General features: G+C 44.7%; 4 protein-coding genes across 4 annotated transcripts; 1 reads left to right on the top strand and 3 right to left on the bottom strand.

Moving 5' to 3' along the window:
- Positions 1–1,786: 1,786 nt before the first annotated feature.
- On the top strand, positions 1,787–5,276 carry LOC128725690 (DNA-directed RNA polymerase III subunit RPC2). Its single transcript, XM_053819454.1, has 2 exons — positions 1,787–1,855; positions 1,930–5,276. Exons 1-2 carry the CDS (start codon positions 1,787–1,789, stop codon positions 5,263–5,265), a joined length of 3,405 nt encoding a protein of 1,134 aa, XP_053675429.1. The 3' UTR covers positions 5,266–5,276.
- Positions 5,277–5,379: 103 nt separating this feature from the next.
- Positions 5,380–6,511, bottom strand: LOC128722866 (metaxin-2-like). Its single transcript, XM_053816549.1, has 3 exons — positions 6,433–6,511; positions 5,764–6,355; positions 5,380–5,687 (listed from the first exon to the last, which is right to left on the bottom strand). Exons 1-3 carry the CDS (start codon positions 6,476–6,478, stop codon positions 5,513–5,515), a joined length of 813 nt encoding a protein of 270 aa, XP_053672524.1. The 5' UTR covers positions 6,479–6,511; the 3' UTR covers positions 5,380–5,512.
- A 664-nt stretch (positions 6,512–7,175) lies between these two features.
- On the bottom strand, positions 7,176–8,621 carry LOC128723742 (uncharacterized). Its single transcript, XM_053817508.1, has 2 exons — positions 7,446–8,621; positions 7,176–7,376 (listed from the first exon to the last, which is right to left on the bottom strand). The coding sequence occupies exons 1-2, from the start codon at positions 8,619–8,621 to the stop codon at positions 7,176–7,178; spliced, it is 1,377 nt and encodes a 458-aa protein (XP_053673483.1).
- A 3,682-nt stretch (positions 8,622–12,303) lies between these two features.
- Positions 12,304–13,620, bottom strand: LOC128723706 (protein phosphatase 1B). Its single transcript, XM_053817471.1, has one exon. It carries the CDS (start codon positions 13,618–13,620, stop codon positions 12,514–12,516), a length of 1,107 nt encoding a protein of 368 aa, XP_053673446.1. The 3' UTR covers positions 12,304–12,513.
- Between the last annotated feature and the right edge of the window lie 263 nt (positions 13,621–13,883).

The following is a 13,883-nucleotide window of genomic DNA, read 5'->3' as shown; positions in this document are numbered from 1 at the left end:
GCGAAGATCGTCCACCTTTCCACTGGACCGGTTCCCTTTCGAAGAATCATCGGCTATTGGCGCGAAGGGCTGTGGCCGATACACTTCACATCCCATCGAACGCGCGCCAAACATCAATCAATCGCACTGATCGTGGGGGTTCGTCGCTTATCAAGCGCGGCGCGCAAGTCTTTCGTACCATGCTGCTGTACTTTATTATTAAACACACGCGCGATTCACTTAACGGATGGACCGTAATCACCACGAACGGGTACAACAACGCTCCGTGTTGTTTCATTAACTCGATCGATCATCGCGGTTTGTGGGCGCACCACGGCGAGGATATTACTACACATTGGGGAGTACCGACGGAACATTTCATTGAAACGCCTTTCTTCTTTCCACTCATCGCGGCGCTAATTGTGGTGCTGTAAATTTTTCACATCACAGATCACGGACGCTAAAAGAGGAGATCACGCACGAGTACGTTTTGCACGTCGCAAATCGGGCAGGAGGTTTCCTTTCTTTCGTCGCACGTTTTTTGCCCGTTCAATTTCACCTCAACTGAATGGGTTACTCTTTCGACTAGGTTACGGTAAGCTTTGTAGCATGCCATTTCCTTGCTTAATCACAGAGTAGTGTCTTTATTATGAACTCTACCGTCGTTTATGCTACACACTTTTACAATGAATACGAAGCCAAAATGTCATGGCCAAGAAATTGTAATAATGATCCAAATGCGTGATCGTTGTTATGTGGGCCATTTGATTTTCACGTATTTCGGTCACGAAATATTATCGAACGATAGTGCATCTCCAAGCGTTTTTTGATTATCAATATGGGTTAGTAAACCAAACAGCCAACTCGTGAAGGATATCTATTTTGGATGCAACTATTGTGCAACACTATCATTAATATTTATCATTAGGAGAAAATAGTACGAAATGTACGTACGATCTATAAGAAAACAGATCACTTCACACTGTACATCTGTGTCTTTTCTTGCAGCTCTCTATGTATACTACACTAAACTGTGCCGATCGAATGTGAAAGTATGACTAAAACCATCCACGAGAGCCCATGATCGTACATTAGACTGGTTTTTTCCTCCTCCCTGTCGCAAACATGATCGTGGCTGGCATGTTGCGAACGATCATGCCAAAGAGAAGGGATGGAACATTTGAAAGATGAAGGGTAGGTATGTTTCATTCGGTACGTTGGCCACCTTCTTATTGTGAATAATAGAACATTTTAACGTCTGCATTAAGTATGCTGATTTAATAGTCGATTCTTATAACTTAAGATAAAATCTTACAAAAAACAATAATTATTTTAAATGAATTTTACAATATATAAACCAAGGTGTGGATTGAGAGCTATACTGAAATGATATAGCTCGAATAAACTGCTCGAATTGAATGTGCTATTTGTATCTGTTGTTTGTAAACACAGCAGAGGTGTCAAACAAGGTATTATCTTGTTAATCGTCAGTAATAACTACTATTAAAGTGTCTTAAGGATTATTTGATTGTTTATATGCAATTTTTATTGCATCTAACAACATAATCTTTAAACTACATGCTAAATTTGGCTAGACTTCGGGTTATTTATGCGCTAAATTCGTCTGACAATACGTGCAATTTGCCGGTATGCCAACGTTAAACGTCAACATCGTGTTTACTTCGGAGCACATTCTAGGCTCGTGGATAGTTTATTCCTTTTTCTGAGATTCTAATTAAACGTTTGGTGAGTTAAACAGAAATAAACTTTATTTATCGAAAACGTGTAAGAGGGGTACACTGCTAAAATGCATACTGATGAAAAGCGTTGGAAAGAGGAGAGTAAAAACTATAAAAAGACGCAACGTGCTCTGGAGGTATGTAATCCACTATCGCAAGCAATCTTGATTTGTGAGAAAGCATATCATTAGTTGATTTCTCTGTTTTGTAGGAAAAATGGAAGCTTGTGCCAGCATTCTTGCAAGTGAAAGGCTTGGTGAAGCAACATATCGACTCGTTCAACTACTTCATCAACGTAGACATAAAGAAGATTGTGCAAGCAAATGAGGAGGTGAAAAGTGATGCTGATCCGTGTTTTTACTTGAAGTATCTCAACGTACACGTTGGCAAACCAGACGTGGAAGAAGGCTTCAATAATACAAAATCCACCACACCACACGAATGCCGGTTGCGGGACATGACCTACTCGGCTCCGATAACGGTCGACATAGAGTATACCCGAGGAACGCAGCGTGTCGTACGCAATGGGCTGTTAATCGGGCGGATGCCAATAATGTTGCGATCGTCTAATTGCGTGCTGACGGGTAAGTCTGACTACGAACTGTCGAAGGTGAATGAATGTCCGATGGACCCGGGTGGATATTTTATCATTCGCGGCACGGAAAAGGTGATCCTAATTCAGGAGCAGCTAAGCTGGAACAAAATGATCACGGAGGACTACAATGGGGTAATCCAGTGCCAGGTGACGAGTTCGACCCATGAAAAAAAGTCTCGTACGATTCTAATCACCAAGCACGGCCGCTACTATCTCAAGCACAATTCCATGACCGAAGAAATCCCAGTTGCCATCATTCTGAAGGCGATGGGCATCGCGTCGGATCAGGAGATCATGCAGCTTGTTGGTATTGATTCTGAAACACAGAAGCGTTTCGCACCGTCGTTGCTGGAGGCTGCAAACCACAAAGTATATACACAGCAACGAGCTCTCGAGTACATGGGCTCGAAACTAATTGCGAAACGGTTTACAACCGCCGCTACCAAGTACAAAACCACAGCTGATGAGGCTCGAGATCTACTTGCCACAACAATCCTGGCACACGTACCGGTTCCCAGCTTCAACTTTCAGGTGAAAGCGATCTACGTTGCGCTCATGATAAGGCGCGTGATGGCCGCCGAGCTGGACCGTAATGCCGTTGATGATCGCGACTATTATGGCAACAAACGGCTTGAATTAGCAGGTTCGCTGCTTTCGCTCATGTTTGAAGATCTGTTCAAGCGGTTCAACTGGGAGCTGAAAATGATCGCTGACAAGAACATCCCAAAGATCAAGGCAGCTCAATTCGACGTTGGAAAGCACATGCGGGAAGCGCTGATTACTTCGGGACTGGAAACAGCCATCTCGACTGGCAATTGGACTATCAAGCGTTTCAAGATGGAACGAGCCGGTGTAACGCAGGTGCTATCGCGACTGAGCTATATATCCGCACTGGGCATGATGACGCGTGTTAATTCGCAGTTTGAGAAAACTCGCAAGGTGTCGGGTCCACGATCGCTGCAACCGAGCCAGTGGGGCATGCTCTGCCCTTCGGATACACCTGAAGGAGAGGCCTGCGGGTTGGTGAAAAATCTAGCCCTCATGACGCACATCACGACTGAAGTCGACGAGGAACCGGTGATCCGGCTGGCTTACAATGCCGGTGTCGAAGATATTCGGTTGCTCGGGGGAGAGACCATCAACAACCCGAAGGTGTTCATGGTGTTCATCAACGGTAACATTCTCGGTGTAACGATCGCCTACCGTCGTTTGGTGGAGGTCTTCCGGATGATGCGTCGACGGGGGCTGATCGGAGCCTTTGTATCGATCCACACTTCCTTCACGCAACGCTGCGTGTACATCCACACGGACGGAGGGCGCCTGTGCCGACCGTACATTATTGTCCAAGATGGACGACCGCTCGTACTACAGGACCACATCGAACAGATGAAGCTTGGTTTGCGCAAATTCGATGATTTTCTCCACGATGGCCTGATTGAGTATTTGGATGTGAACGAGGAGAACGATTCGTTCATCGCGTATCAGGAACGTGACATCGATCCGGAGAAGACGACTCATCTCGAGATCGAACCATTCACCCTGCTGGGTGTGTGTGCCGGGCTAGTACCATATCCTCACCACAACCAGAGCCCTCGTAACACGTACCAGTGTGCGATGGGGAAACAAGCGATGGGTATCATTGGGTACAATCAGAAAAATCGAATCGACACGTTGATGTACAACATTGTGTACCCACAGAGTCCGATGGTGCGGTCGCGTACGATCGAGTTGACGAATTTTGACAAGTTGCCGGCGGGCCAAAACGCGACCGTTGCCGTGATGAGCTACTCCGGTTATGATATCGAGGACGCGCTTATTCTCAACAAAGCGTCGATTGACCGCGGGTACGGTCGCTGTCTCGTGTACAAAAACAGCAAGTGCACAATCAAGCGGTATAGCAACCAGACGTTTGATCGCATCATGGGTCCGATGAAGGACGCTCTTACGGGCAAGATCATTAGCAAGCACGAGTGCCTCGACACGGACGGTATCGTTTCGCCGGGCGAGCGGCTCACCTGCAAGCAGACGATGGTGAACAAAGAAATGCCGGCGGTAAAATCGAACAACCCTATCGAGCAAAAGGAATCCGGTCAGCAACCGATCGCGTACAGTGCCGTACCGATCACGTACAAGGGCACGGAACCGAGCTACGCCGAGCGGGTGCTCGTGTCGACAAACAACGAGGAGGAGTTCCTGGTGAAGATCCTGCTCCGGCAGACGCGACGTCCAGAAATTGGAGACAAGTTTAGCTCTCGTCACGGGCAAAAAGGCGTTACGGGGTTAATCGTGGATCAGGAGGACCTGCCGTTCAACGACTACGGTATGTCACCGGACATGGTCATGAACCCGCACGGTTTTCCGTCCCGTATGACGGTAGGGAAAACGTTGGAGCTGCTCGGCAGTAAGGCTGGAGTGTTGGAGGGCAAATTTCACTATGGCACCGCGTTTGGCGGGTCCAAGTGTCAGGATCTACAGGACGAGCTTTTTAAGCACGGGTTCAACTACCTCGGCAAAGACGTTTTTTATTCAGGGATTACGGGAGAACCGCTCGAGGCGTACATCTATTCCGGCCCGGTGTACTACCAGAAGCTGAAGCACATGGTTCAGGATAAGATGCATGCGCGTGCACGAGGTCCACGGGCGGTGTTGACTCGCCAACCGACACAAGGTCGCAGCCGTGAGGGAGGACTCCGGTTGGGCGAGATGGAACGTGACTGTCTCATCTCGTACGGTGCCAGCATGCTGATTATGGAGCGATTGATGATTTCGTCCGATGCATTCGACGTGGACGTGTGTAACGTTTGCGGTCGGCTGGCCTACTCGTCATGGTGCCACAACTGTCGTTCGTCGGCAAGCGTGTCGAAAATTTCCATGCCGTACGCGTGCAAACTACTCTTCCAGGAGCTGACTAGTATGAACATCGTTCCACGGTTGAAACTGCAGAATTATTAACCATTTGATACAGGGGGAATATCAAAGATGAATTGAGAATGCCAACTATGCGAACGAATCGTAATAAACCATGCGCGTTATATATACAGCATTCACTGCAATCCATTCATCTATTCTGTTTTACTGTATGTGCGAAAACGCTCTAAATGTTAACAACTCTGTCAGCTGTTGCTCGACAAATGATCAACTAAGATAAGAAGCGTTTCAATATTTACGTGTATTTAGAAACACATCAGCCGAACACTCTTTAGCGTGTCGCTTTGGGGTTTTCCTTCACTGAGTAGTATTTTTCGTCGATATGTCGACAAAACGTATTCAGATTGCTGTACTTGTTGATTGTTAACGCCAACAAGTTATTCGGTAGCTTCATGGTGAAAATGCTATATAGATGCCCGAAGACTAATGCATCTAATTCCGTTGGTCTGCAGATGAAACAAAAAAGAAAATGATTCATGATTACGACTTTGATTTTTCGCATTCAACTTTCATGCTGCATACCCATTTCCAAAGAAGTATCGATTGGTCCCCAACCGATCGCTCAGATCCTGGCACAGATGTTCGACATCGGCAATCACCTTCTCGAGGCTTACGTTCAAATAATCTGCCATGCGAAGTTGCCGCTTCACAGCGGCTTCCTTGCGCCAATTTTGTATGTGATTGAGTGGGAACGGATATACGCAGCCATTACGCTTCAACGTTACCGTATTACGCACCTCCTGATCCATCCAGCTGATGTACTGTTCAGCGTTGGTGAAAATGTGCTCCGCTAGGCAAAGGGACGAGCGCAACAGATCTTTATCCTCCGGCAAAAGGGACGCGTTGAGTGATTTGTTGAAATTCTGTTCGATGAACGAAGTAATATGATCGAACTCTGCGTAGATAAAGTTTTCGACACGCAGCACCGGGAGCTTTGTTCTTTTGCCTCCGGGCGAGATGAACTCCGCGTTTGCTCTTTGTTCTAGAGCCACGGGAAGGTTCAGCATTTTCAGATACGTTCGTACCGCGAGACAACTGGCATTTTCGGCCAGCAGAATTTGTTCCTCCTCGTATGGTTGGTACAACACGGCATCTCGTGGCCACTCTTCCATTCCTGTAAAATGAGATGAAATCAAGTAGATAGTCTGAAGTACAAACGATGCAACGATACACTGTGTTTTTCATACTTACCAGCGGTAGCTGTTTTCTTTAAAAAATTATCTATGGTTGATGCCATTTTCGATTACTTTACTCGGCGGCTTGATCCGGCTTCCTGATCAAGGCAGCTCTGTAAACAACATCAAATTTATCCGGTTATATAAATCTATCTTTCAATATTTTTCTTCTTCCTCGTGATTGAACCGCGATACGATTCATAGCTTACAACCAACTAGGGTGCCAAAATCAATGCTACATTAAAGTTAAGAGAGCTAAACAGATAATTACCTTTTAACTGAAAATTATAAATCCTTAAGAAACGTGATTTTAATCCGTGAAATATAACTCCAAAATTGAATTGTTAAGAGCACGTAAACAAATGAGGACTTTGTTTTGAATGTCTTGCTTTTCAGATATGGTAGCCGCTATATGTTTTTATATACGGATGCAGGTGTTCATTTCTTTAAAAAATTTGCCTCTTTTTAGGTAAATTACAGGTTTTTGTAGAATTGTTTAATCTTTTATATACATTTCAGTAGTATTTATACGTTTATTACAGTCATCATTAAACAAAACACAACTGCAAACAAAATTGAACCTTCAAAATGTACGCGCACGTGGTACTTACTTTTCGCGCGGATGTCAGTTGTTTCAAACACGTGACTGCAAAAATAACACACGCTGCTACAACGTTTAACCAGATGATAAATAACTTAATATATTTCAATGTAAGAACTTAAAATTAAATGCACATAGATGATTTGGCTAATTTACTCTCAATTAGCAGCTCCTGTCATCAAGCATTTGTTGAAACGCTCTTTGATTTTTGTCACATAGTACTGAACATCAATTGTAGCGGACTGAGCGCAAATTTCTACTCGTACTGCCAGATTAACGAGCTCCTGCTGGGTGAAATTGGCATAACTTTCCATACGAATTCCGATCGCATTACTCTGGGTGCTCAATAAGGTGTTGTACTGAAAATAATAAGATATTCTGAAACAAATCGACCTAATGGAACAACACTAAGTATGGGTTTTTCTTACGTTATTCAAGCAATCTTGCGAGTCTATGGTACAAATAACATCCATTCGAATGGCACTACTGTCGGAAAAGATTGCTCGTCCTAAAATTGGAATGGCGATCGTGACCAAGTACTCGAATGTAGATAATTCCGGTTGCCCACAGTAGAGCAGCTTCGCGCTGGCTAGTGACTGGTCGTAATATTTGTAAACGTATCGCTTTAGACACACTTGAAGTGATTCGTACTCATCAGCATTTGCTGCTTCTTGGAGCAGAACCGAGAGACCGTTGGTCAGTTGTTGATCTATCAGCGCTGAGTAGGACGTAGACATGGACATCTCCACCGACTTATAGGTAGCATCGAGCAGGCTTTTAATTGTTTGCAGGAATGTCTTGTAAATCATTGCAAGGTCCTTCAAATACTGTCCCAGCTCCTGCGTGTTTGAGAGATCGGAAAGCCGCATGGAAACTTTCCTGTACAGGCGAAGCGTTTGCGTGCGATAGTTGCGCTTGGTATCTCTGATGGTGCGTTTTAACCCTTTCAGGAACATATCAACTGTTGGTTTCGTCGGGTTTGCTCTCGCGTGGTCTGTAGACATACTTTGTGCATCGACAGCTTCCAGCGATAGCAACAAACTGGCCGACACGCGGGTCAATCTGTGCACACTAGAATATATAATACGGGCAAAACCGGGTTGCGCAACCTCGAACATACCCTGATCGATTAGCAATGGCGATACAATATGCTCCAACGCTGTGTCGTTTAGCTGCATTAATTTATTGATAAAGTTGTCTTTTTCCATTCGGATCGCATTTGAAGCACGTCGCAGGGCGAAAATTGTCGTGTTGGAACTTACAAACGTAAAATTATGCTCCGATCGTTGTACTATATCGTCCAGCATGGACTCCGTTTGATTCCACATACCAACAGCCCGCTCGATCAACGTGCGCGAGTCGATTGTTTCGTCTCGCGTGTACATCGCCAAATGTTTAATAAGCTCATTAAGCTGAAGAATAAACTCAGTTGTCACTAAAAGCGCCTCCCGATTGCCGGATTCTCCGATGCTTCTTTTCGCACGAACAAGATGTTGCTCTTGGACTGGATTTGTCTTCTCAGTACGACCGAAATTGAACAAACTTCCACCAAACACGCAGACAAAGCTTATCACTACAAGCACCGTAAAACGCATGGCACCCATTGTGCATGGGAACGATCCTGACGTCGTATGAATTCTAAGCGGTTCAGCATTAAAAGCGTCTGATCCACGCCTACTGCGACTGTATTTATCAGGTGAGTAGAGGCCACGAGCCACATTTGGGCACTTTCTCTATATTCACTTTCAATTTCTCCAAGGTGATAACGATCAGGCACAAAGCGATAACAGCTATGTTAAATTTATCAGTTTGGATTTGAACATATAACACATTAGCGCCTGTCCAACGCATTATGCTAGCAGGTGGCATAATTTGTTAAACACTGAATGAACGGGGGACGAGATTCGGATGCGTGAGATATGCTACAACAGGACTACTACAATAGGTATTTCAAACGGTCTTCTAGCAATAAAACACCAACTCTATTTTTGTTTTCCTTCCATGTACAGTATGTTGTGTTGCTGTTTGTTTTTAGGGGTTTCGTGGAAAACGCCCCGGAGCCACAAACCACATGCTCTTCCAGCTGAGGTTTGCTAAACGGGCGTTATGAGTTCCCTTGTTCAGTTTCCCCACGCGCTCCAACGTGGATAGTTTCTAATAGTTACAGCTTACAATCAGTGGGGCGCGGGTTCATTAGTTTACTCTTTTTCCCCATGAACGTGTCTTTAAAGATTTTCAACCCTTCGTCTTTTTCGCAAAAAATATATTCATATATGTGTGTATATATATATATTTGAATCCCATCGTAAACCAGAAGAAATGTGTATGGTATGGTAGTTGATTGCAACGTGAATTTTGTTTCTTTCGCTTATCCCTCGCCACCGCATTTAGACTCCCAATGGAATTGCAGCAACGCGTAATATGTGTGGTTGATGATATACTCCTTCTACTTAAGTAAGTTCTCGCCCTGATGCTTCTGTCCCTGTTCATGTTCAGTTGCTCATTTAGTGGTACCGTGCGAATTGCAGGCGGTTTTGTTTAAATTTGTTTTTATAAACGTTCGACAATTCCATTCCTAAAGCGCCGGAGAATTCCTTTCCGGTTGAATCCAACTATTCTATCCGATACCAAAAAAGGGGGTGGCCTGGCATTGAGTTTGCACGCCATCCGACCGATGCAAACAGACCTCAGGTTGGTTTCGTCCCGACGACTACGCTCAAACCTAGGGCGAACACTCATACGCTCGTACGCATTTTCCAAGCAAACGAAACACACATCGACCGTACTGTCTAAAGGTAATATAAGAAACATTTTTCCTGCGTTTGCTTACAATATTATTTATCCCTCGCATACACACTTTCCATCTGCCACTTTGTGTTCTATTTGTTCCGACGAAATTTTGCTATATTTTTATTATTCAGCTTAAAAAAACGTTCGACGCATACTGACAATGGCCTCGTTTGCACTAGTTACGATGCGCGATAGAATATGGATGGAGAAAGATTGCTCAAATTAAATCAATCGAACAGCCATGGACGTGCTACCGGAAACCATTTGGATTGTAGATAGGTTGACAGACAACGCATATATTCCCCAGTTTGCTCGTTTCTTCTTCCATGGATTTAGAGCCCTATTGTTTATCGTCTTTTACTTTATGTAGATTTTATAGAGGGTCTCGTGGGAATAGAATTTCCGTGTGCGTGATTAGTAAATGCTCCGGAAACATTGCCCAAGAGTAAAATGTAAAAAGCCACCTGGTCGGGATGGCAGCTATAGGTTTAAATCGTGAGTTCATTAACCATGATTTGCCAAACTCATTTTGCTGCCGGATCACTTTATGGACCATGATAGTTTTATGCGACCAGCAAAACCGAATGTTGAAAAGTAAAAGATAATGTTTAGCGGAGAGAAGTACTTATCTACCCGTTGGTTGTAATCAAGCTGTATCGTAACACCATTCTGACTTAGTAGTGTTCTCATTCTAAATGGCTAGACGCCAATATATCATTCCCGAAATACACCAACCAATATGCAAAACTGAAGATAATATCAACAAATAATAACCGAAATGATTTCTTCATCATGTGTTAGTTCATTCCTCTACTGACAAGTCTTCTAGCTAGGAAATAGTGGCTCTTGTGGTGAAAGCTGTTATTTCTGTTCGAAAAATTTACCAGCTGATTATTTTTTTTGTCGTTGCTTACTCAAATAATTTATTCGCTAATTGTTTTACGCGTTTGCTTAAACTTCGAATGGAATGTGTATGTTTCCCGGCTATTTTTAAATCGCTTCTCGGCCGTCTAGAACGCCAGTGGCATGATATCAGAAGCCTGTCCTCTCTCCCTTTCGTTCATCATTTCCATTCTGCATCTTATCACAACGTTTCTCCTCGAAAGGAAAAAAAATAAAATTGACGAAAAATGATTTTGTGTGTACGTTTGTTCTTTGCTATTTAAGTTTCTCGCTACCCGTTACCATTTTTACTGCCCCTGACTTCTTTTTACTTTGTTCCATTTCATAACATGTCTTTTATTATATTTCTAGGCTTATATGTTCAATGTTTGGTGACTTTTGCCGGTCCTTCAAGTATTTTTTTAACGCTTTTGTCGCTGCTTTTTCGGACATTACTCACCACAATGCTCTGCATGGCCCTATAGTTTACCTGGCTTACGTTCCCTTCCTTACTTTGTTTTATTATCCGTGTGCCTTCGCGCGGATCGGATCGGATGACTTCAGTATTCTCTCTCGCAATCAAGGGCATGGGTGGCGCTATTACAATAACATCTACTAACAAAGTAATCTCTAGTGCTTTATCTATGGTTCAACAGAAAGTACGAAACGATACGAAAACTACATTCGAATAACCGCAGCAAGGAAAAGAAACCGAAGAACGGTGGTGAATGAAATAGCAAAAAAAAAAGATCCTACCAAAGCTGCTAATAATCCGAATACCGACAGTGCACTGTTTGAGTGAATAGCGTAATGCGGAAGTGCAGCACTAATCATACATGTAAAATTATGTGTACAGTAGTAATAAAGATATTAATGTTAAAATAATATTAATAATACAATAATTAACTTTAAAATGTATGAAACGGTGATTTGTTCTGTCTCGAGCCGTTTCATTAGTGCTAATCTGCACATGGACTCTGTTAAGCAAACACTTTTCCTAGAACTACACTCGTTGCCACTTGCTAGGGCTGTACTGCTCATCAAATTGGATGAGAAAAAAAACGTAATGTTCTGTACAATAGATTTGTTTTTTGTTTCGGCTGCTTGTTTGCTTTCTAGTTGCATCTTCCACCTATGACTCACTTGGCACCCTTTTTGAAGACAAACTAACGGTTACATTCTAGTTTTATTGGGGAATCTGCACTACCTCCTTTTGTTCTATATGCTTCTCGGTTTGCGCCTTTCTAACAGCAACAATGTAACACAGCCTTATTAGCTACTACTACAATCTCTCTGTTTGCTCTGTGTATTATAAGGTATATGCTTATGGTACATGTATATATGCGGATTTCGGCAGCTACGCCTCTCTCGTGGTACTTTCCATAGGCCCTATCCGCCACATCGAGCAGCAGACGGGAACACGACACTAGTGTACGCACGAATGTCTTTACTATTTTTTAAAGTTCAGTTTGGACTTATCCACTGGTAAGCAAATCGCTGTCGGTTGTACAAAAACACAGCATAGCTTAGCATTCGATACGTTGCCTGTCACGAACTCTGCGACAATCGAGAAAGGCAGCAAATCTAAATTAGACAACATATTCTCAACAGGGCGTAAAGGATTTGCAGAGATCGAACAAGCGGTCTCTTGCAGACCAACGATCGTCCCCGCCAGCATGAACGGAACGATCCGCAACTGCGCGCGTGTGCCTTTTTTCAGGAATCCTCCCTTTGCCACCTTTGGACTCGAACGCAGTTTTACCACCGGATGCAGGAGAAACACGCTCTCTTTCTCCACTTTCGGATCTCCCGCCTCATTCGATTCTAGTAGTTTCCCATCTCGCATGTTTCGGCCAGCTTTGGATGCAGCTCCTTGAACACCTTCGATACGAACAAACTCTTCGCGTACAGCCCACCACCCGGTGGCAGATCGGGAATGTCCTCTTTAGCGAGTTCCTTGAGCAGGGTACCGTATTCGACGTCGCTCATCTTGCTCAGAATCACCTCGATACGAGTGCGTAGGGCCGTCTCCAGTGCTTCCTCGCGCTTCTGTGCCTCCTCAGATACGACAGGAGCGCCTGGGAACGCGATGATGATGATGCTCATGTTATCTCGGCTGCCCTTGTGCAGGCAAGTATCGATGACCTGATTCGCAACCTCTACCAGATTGTCCGTGATCTCGAGCCTGTTGTGCACGAACTGGCACAGCTCAGCGTTGCTCATCACATCCCACACGCCGTCACATGCGAGCACAAGGAACTCGTCGGCTGGGTCCCGGTCGCGACAGAATATCTCCGGTTCCGGTGACACGAGCTGCTCACACTGGCCAAGATTTTTCATGTTCTTGTAGTCGTAATCACCAAGCGCACGGCTTACCGCGAGGCTACCGTTTACTCGCTGCACCATTACTGAACCGCCTGCGTTCTGGATGCGCTCCTTCTCGCCTGGCAGGATGGGCTTGTGATCCTGGGTGGTAAAGATGGCCTGACCGTTCTGGCAGAGCACCGCACGGGAGTCGCCACAGTTCGCTATGTACAGGTGCTGGCTCGAGATGAATGCACACACGGCCGTTGTGCCGGACTTGTCCAGACCGGACGCGAGCTCAGGAATGTCGCGCATCGACTCGTCCAGCTGCAGGAAGCCGGTGTGTATGCCTTTCGTAATATCATTGTTGCCGAACTCGGTCGTCGAAATGATGCGCTGCAGCAGATTGCCGGCACAATGCTTCGCCACGTTATCACCCGCGTGGCCATCGAACACGGCGAAGTAGTTCCAGTCCTCTAGCTTCTCGCCGAGACCCGTCTTGGCGTGGTAGGCATCTTCCATTTCGCAACGCCAGCCTTGCATCGAGCCGACACCAAAACGAAGCCCGTTACCTTCACCGTGCTCATTGTGTTTGCAAGTCATCGGCTTCTCCAGAAAGGCACCCATCGTTGCTGTAGGGTTTTGGTGTTTTTTTATTCTTGAAAACTACACCGCTACGTCAGATGTTGCCTCTGGACCAATCGAGCAGTATTGGTTAGAAAAAGCGAAACCTCTACGACGGAGCTTAGAATCAAATCTGAAACACATAAACAAGTGAAATACAGGTTATTTCAAACAAATTCACTTATATTTTAAGTCAAAATCTACTTACTTATTCTGCAGACGAAATTTTTATGCTCTTCGACGTAAAATGTTTAATTACACTACTT

The sequence above is a fragment of the Anopheles nili genome, chromosome 3 (genome assembly GCF_943737925.1).
Source record: "Anopheles nili chromosome 3, idAnoNiliSN_F5_01, whole genome shotgun sequence".
Classification (NCBI taxonomy): domain Eukaryota; kingdom Metazoa; phylum Arthropoda; class Insecta; order Diptera; family Culicidae; genus Anopheles; species Anopheles nili.
The sequence above is the reverse complement of the archived record's forward strand: the minus strand, read 5'-3'. Positions and strand labels throughout refer to the sequence as shown.

What these genes read in the sequence shown, in the direction of transcription:
- LOC128725690 (XM_053819454.1), top strand. Translation starts at nt 1,787, where the DNA reads ATGCATACTGATGAAAAGCGTTGGAAAGAGGAGAGTAAAAACTATAAA. An exon ending in AGACGCAACGTGCTCTGGAG is followed by an intron (nt 1,856 to 1,929) that starts GTATGTAATCCA and finishes TCTGTTTTGTAG; the next exon opens with GAAAAATGGAAGCTTGTGCC.
- LOC128722866 (XM_053816549.1), bottom strand. Translation starts at nt 6,478, where the DNA reads ATGGCATCAACCATAGATAATTTTTTAAAGAAAACAGCTACCGCTG. An exon ending in AAAGAAAACAGCTACCGCTG is followed by an intron (nt 6,356 to 6,432) that starts GTAAGTATGAAA and finishes CTCATTTTACAG; the next exon opens with GAATGGAAGAGTGGCCACGA. An exon ending in CGATACTTCTTTGGAAATGG is followed by an intron (nt 5,688 to 5,763) that starts GTATGCAGCATG and finishes TTTCATCTGCAG; the next exon opens with ACCAACGGAATTAGATGCAT.
- LOC128723742 (XM_053817508.1), bottom strand. Translation starts at nt 8,621, where the DNA reads ATGGGTGCCATGCGTTTTACGGTGCTTGTAGTGATAAGCTTTGTCTGC. An exon ending in CGCAAGATTGCTTGAATAAC is followed by an intron (nt 7,377 to 7,445) that starts GTAAGAAAAACC and finishes TATTATTTTCAG; the next exon opens with TACAACACCTTATTGAGCAC.
- LOC128723706 (XM_053817471.1), bottom strand. Translation starts at nt 13,620, where the DNA reads ATGGGTGCCTTTCTGGAGAAGCCGATGACTTGCAAACACAATGAGCAC.